The following is a 6000-nucleotide window of genomic DNA, read 5'->3' as shown; positions in this document are numbered from 1 at the left end:
CCCCGTACCCCAAAAAAAAAAAAAAAAAAAAAAAAAAAAAAAGAATCCCTCGACATTTCCCAGATGAAGGGTGAGGAGAGTTATTCAGACAGAGGCTACAGTCTGAGTAAGCCTCAGAGGTGATAGGGAGCTTGCTGAATTCAGTGAAAAGCTGACATAAAGAGCAGAGTGACAAGAAACAAGGCTGGAGCCCCACAGAGGGCCTTGTGTGCCATAATAAAGAATTTAGACTCATCCTGAGGATGAAGAGCAGTAAGCAGGTTCTGGGACCTGCTCAGTCATCTTCAGTTCAGTGGTCCCAGTGGCACTTACACACCACACCTTGAGTGATCCTTCTGTTGATCAGGACCAGATAAATGCCCTCCTAGAGGTCTGTGGCCTGGGTTTTGCATTTAGCCTCCTCAAGTGCAAGTGTTCCTCCAAGGACCACATCCATACTGGTGTCTCATAGAAAAAGTGTTTCACGCCTCCTTCGAGAGTCATAAGAGGCCATAATGTGGTCGCTGAGAGCCTGTCTTAGGGGCCAGACCTCAGAAAAGCAGAGGACTTGTGAATGTTTCACACACTTCGCCCTGGGTGCCTGCTCTGGCTGAGAGCGCATTAAAAGCCCCAGCGACCGAGGGGCAGGTATTGTCCTGGTTACTATGGCATCACCTGGGAAAGGATCACTCAGGGAAAGCCACAGCTGAGCCGAGTGAGCCAGGAGGGGAATGTGGTCTGAAGCAGCAGGAGGGGCTGGAGATAGGCAGCAGATGCTGTCGCTGGTCTCGGGACACCTCGTGGGCTGGAGCCCACTTTAGCTTCTCCAGCTGCAGCCCAGGGCAGGAGCCCGGCTGCGCTCAGCCTGAGAGTGGCTGCCTGAGACAGCACCACAGGCTGCTGCCGAGCTGGGAGCTGAGAGGGGCCGAATTCCCAGTCACACACCACTTGGCCTCTCCTTTTTTTGGCAGGGGGTGTTGTCTCATCTTGAAAGATCTGGGCTGGGTTTCATCTTCTTTTTGATTTTTAGTAGTCACCTGTATGAGAACTGACTTCCAGGGGTTCATCGAGGAAAGCAGAGTGGTCCCCACGCTGGAAATGAGAAAGGATGACAATTTCCGAGACTGACTGTTGACGGCTTGGAGATACCCCCTTTTCAAAATGCCTTTTAAAGCATTTGATACCTTCAAAGAAAAATTTCTGAAACCTGGAAAGGAAGGAGTGAAGAATGCTGTGGGGGATTCGTTGGGGATTTTACAAAGGTAAAGTTTGAATGCAAACTTTAGGTTTCTTTCTGAGTAGCTTCACATTGCTGGTGTTTGAAAGAGTATGCCTCATGTTTTTAAAGACACATTTAAAAAAGGAGTGAGTGGGTCAGATTAAAGGGCTTCTGGAGCCCCTTCTTGCTCCAACAGACTATGTGCCTAGAGGAAAAGATGCATGAAAACGATAAGGTTGAATTAGGAAAACATCAAGACAAACATTCTGCTTATACAGTAGGATTAGCACTTATTGGAGATGGTAATATTGCATTATTGTGTGTTTGGCATTGAATTAGAAAAGATTTAGGGAGATAATGTTTCATGTTAATTCAATACTAATAACAAAATCAGGATCCACTTTATGTGGTTATGCTCTGAGCTGAAATAATTTTTAAGAAGTTTTCACTTCATTTTTCACTATAAATGAAAATTAGGTATTTGCAAATTGTGTAGCTTGTAGTATACACTATATAAAGTGGTTCTTGATTGGGTAGTTTTCAAAGAGAAAGATAATTACACAATGGTGTGAAGAAAGTAACTTAAAAAATTAGTATTTAAAGCAGAAAGTCTTACATGATTAAGTGGGAAAGTGTTAAGTACTATCACTGAATTGAATGTTTTTGTCCAAACCAAAAAATAAATCTTTTTTTAAAAAGTAAAATATATTACCATTGGAAGAGAGTTTGCCATAAATGAATGAAATGATGTGATATTTTAATTTGTGATTTTTAAAAGTAGACATAGTAAATGCCTTCCTAGGTCTTATAGATGAATTAATAAGCAGTCCTTATGTGCAAGGTAAAATGACTCCTTTAATCTCTCTGACATAAATAAATGTGAAAATATCCTTGATAAGTTTTTTATGATTATTTCTAATCCTGGTGAGTGAAAAATGCCACCTAGCATCTTCTTTTAACTTTTCTATCTATGTTTTCTCTTAAATTTAAAAACTAGCATTTGAAGGACTATTTCTAGGCACACTGAGATTCATTCCACTTCTTGTATTTTACAACACAGGGGCTCCTGTCAGTGTTAAATTTTCCATTGTATCACTCTTGATGAGCTTAGCAGGAGAACTGGGTTGGGCACCTTATTATTTTGGTAATTAAAAACAAAAAACTTTCCATCAGAACTACACTGAATTATCATGTATAGATGAAAACCTACCTCAGTGACAGCAGGATAAACCAGCCAAACATAGGAAATGATTACAATAACCTATTCTTCTAAGAGTGTTTTATCCTTCCATTGAGCACTCCCAGGTAACATCGTATGGTGGTGTTCATTTGATTAAAAATGCAAAAGGAAGGCACAGTGGCTTAATTGGCATATTCAAGTGATGACAAAGGAATCTGACAAAGTCAGGAATAAAAACCACGACTTTGGACTAGTCACCATTACAATCACCAAACTCTGTGCCTTAGTTTATAAAATACTCAACCAAAAGTACTTAGGAGTGTTCTTTTCCAACATTGTCTTTTAAAATTTAATCACTTTTTTCAGTAAGGGACTTAACCTAAATGCTGGTTTTACTGTGTTTGATTGGATGATCCAAACTTGAAGATCCTTTTGTTTACCAGATTGGTTTACTTAGGGATATAACAAAATTAGTAATTTCCAAGTTGTGTGAGCTCAACCCCAAATTAAGTTATGTGTCTAGGACTCTGAAGAGTTTCCTCAGAACTGCATCATGGAACAATAAAAAAGCAGCTAGCCCAGTTCTGGAGACAGAGAATACACTAAATGAATGCTAGATACTATCATTGTCGTCATAATTGTAGAATGAATGTTTTTAGAATAAATAAAGCCAAACTTGCACCTCTTCTTTCACTGATCCCTAGAGAGACACGATTGGCAAAGGAAGGGGAAAAAAAGGCATTAATTGACCGTCAATCTAAGTTGATGGATCCTCAGCTCTAGTGGTCTTTGAGCAATGCTCCAGAATTAGGGCTCCTCCAACAAAAACAGCTCTGCCATGCACTTGGTGTTAACCTCAAGTCTATAAGATAATTATATATAAAGTGCCTTGCCCAGAGCCTGGCATGTAATGGACATTCCCTCCCCTCATTGATTTTTACATAAAACCAGTTGATGGAATCCAATGTGGAAAAAAAAAAAAAAGACCTTAAAGAACTGTTTTCTGTTTTGTAAGGGGCAGGAATATTGGGAAGTTAGAAATCCCGACTTTCTAACTTAGCAATCAGTATAAATCATAAATGTCTAATAATGTTTAAGGCTGAGGTCATCATGTAGATGGCGTTTTTAGATGTTTTTTGATCACGGAGTGTTCCTCTTGGTCAGGGGAGTGGCAGATGCACAGGAAACTTCTGAAGTTTGCACATGGGGCTGATTAGAGTCAGGCATTATTAATCTTTCTAAAGACAGTCATTGATAAGAAGCAGCTGAACAATTCATCAGCTAAAGGTACAATAATAGTTTTCAAATGTAGGAAGAAAGATGATGCATTCACTTATCCTCCAGTATTGGAACAGGTAGACAGCATTACATTTGGAAATTCATGTCCAAAAACTGATATACAGATTTTTTCCAACTTAGATGATAATATGAGTACCCTCTAATTGCTTATGTGTAATAAATGATAATAATAAACACTTAGTATGTTCCAGGTACCGTAAAATTATTTAATTCTATTAACAATCCTGTGAGGTAGGGACGATTATAATCACGGTTTTACAGATGAGAAAACTGAGGCACAGAGAGGTTAAGTCAATTGCCCACAGCTTATAAGTGGCAGAGCTGGGTTTCAGACCAGACATTTCTGCCCGCCATTCTTAATCATTACCCTATGCTGCACTCCAACTGTCCGCTCTTCCCACTTGCTGTCTTGAAATTTAACCACTCACTTAGGCTTAGGGACTTACTTGGGCTGCCAAGTAGCCAGCAACCTCTGGATCTTCAGGCAAGCATGCGCTTTTATCCTAATTAGTTATAGTATGGAAGGCTTTCCCCAAGGGAGATTGAGCGAGAGTCTGATCTCCTTTTAGGTGTTCATATCTCCCCTTTAAAGTGATGGTACCAATCCCTGTATTGTGTACATCTTCAGCATTCAGCGGTTGTGTATTGAATGTATGTACCAGCCGTGCACTGTCTGCTCCATAGACAAAGGCTAGTCTGTGAGACCAGGCTCTGAGATCAGGTGATCCTGGATTCCAATTGCCGTGACATCATTTACTTTCTGCCTGCACAACCTCAGGCAACTTGCTCCCATGGTTGCAGTCAGGGTGATTCTATTAAAACAGATAGCATCTCTCCCCTGCTCACCACTAAGGCCTGCCCCTCACCCAGTTTCCCACCTCACTCAGAGTGAAAGCCAGTGTCCTTTCAATGGCCTTCAAGGTCCTACCTGATCTGTAGGACTTTGAGAAATCTGACTTCATCTCTGACCTTCACTGCCTGCCTCACCCCACTCCAGCCACACTCTGCACTCTTACTGGAGCTCCCTGGACCCGTTCCTGTGCCAGCTTTTGTTTTTTCCTTTGAATTAATTTTTATGGGAGTATAGTTGCTTTACAATGTTGTGTTAGTTTATACTATACAGTGAAGTGAATCAGCTATACGTATATATATATCCCCTCTTTTTTAGATTTCCTTCCCATTTAGGTCACCACATAGCATAGAGTAGAATTCCCTGTGCTTTACAGTAGGTTCTCATTAGTTATCTATTTTATACCTAGCATCAATAATGTGTATATGTCAATCCCAATTCATACCCTTCCCCCTTGGTATCCATACGTTTGTTCTCTACGTCTGTGTCTCTATTTCTACTTTGCAAATAAGATCATCTATACCATTTTTCTAGATTCTACATATGTGTGTTAATATACGATATTATACGTGGGTACGTTAATATACGATCTCGAGTCCCCTCACTTCTGTTAACTTGCCTTGTGGGTTTTTCTCCTTATGACTTACTTCACTCGGTATGACAGTCTCTAGGTCCATCCACATCTCTACAAATGACCCACTTTCGTTCCTTTTCATGGCTGAGTAATATTCCATTGTATATATGTATCACATCTTCTTTATCCATTCCTCTGTTGATGGACATTTAGGTTGTTTCCATGACCTGGCTATTGTAAATAGTGCTTCAGTGAACATTGGGATGTGTGTGTCTGGATGTGATTTATTGAGGAGAGCTCTTCCTGGAAAAATTGGGAGAGAGAAAGTAAAGCAGGATAGGAAAGGAGAAAACGAAGCAAAGATGTGATCTCAGGTAACGCACAGGGGCCAGGTCACAGTGGAAAGCTCTGGGGCATAACTGGCACTGGGTTGTCCCTTTGAGCAAAGGGACCAATCTTTTATGTCTCTGCATCAGTCAGTCATTGACTGTGGGTACCCCAGCAGAGATGGAGGTTTATAATGGAGGCCATGTAGTGGTGGGCAGTTCTCCTAAGAAGTGAGCAGTTGCAAACGATTAGCAGCTGTAGAAGTGTGCTGGCTTGAGGAAAGGGACCTGGGCTGTGCACTCATTGCACCATACAGATCCACTTGCTTCGCACATTCAGTTCACTCCATCCAGGTCCAGCTTCTCCAAGACCCTGTGGTCATAATTCCTGAGGAACCTTCAGGAGAAGAGTTGCTGGGATGCACTAGCTCTCTTTGCTCTGGCTGGTCCCTCCTTCCCACCCGTTCTCGAGTCCCCTCACTTCCGTTAACTTGCCTTGTGGGTTGATCCAGTCCTCAATCCCTGAGGGGTCTAATGCCCTGGTTAACATACCCTTACCAGTTATGGTTGCTG

General features: G+C 41.4%; 1 protein-coding gene across 2 annotated transcripts in view; it reads left to right on the top strand.

Annotated features, from left to right (window-relative positions):
- The first annotated feature begins 1140 nt into the window (after positions 1-1140).
- The window catches only part of SLC17A8 (solute carrier family 17 member 8), a 49769-nt gene continuing 44909 nt past the window's right edge, over positions 1141-6000 (top strand). For both annotated transcript variants that reach the window (XM_024751337.1, XM_024751336.1), the window contains exon 1: positions 1141-1241. In XM_024751337.1, coding sequence (XP_024607105.1) covers positions 1141-1241 — 101 coding nt within the window. The remainder of the gene's footprint in view (positions 1242-6000) is intronic.

Source organism: Neophocaena asiaeorientalis, unplaced genomic scaffold (genome assembly GCF_003031525.2).
Source record: "Neophocaena asiaeorientalis asiaeorientalis breed wild unplaced genomic scaffold, Neophocaena_asiaeorientalis_V1.1 scaffold318, whole genome shotgun sequence".
Taxonomy (NCBI): domain Eukaryota; kingdom Metazoa; phylum Chordata; class Mammalia; order Artiodactyla; family Phocoenidae; genus Neophocaena; species Neophocaena asiaeorientalis.
Note: the sequence above shows the minus strand (reverse complement) of the source record. Positions and strands in the feature narration are given on the sequence as shown.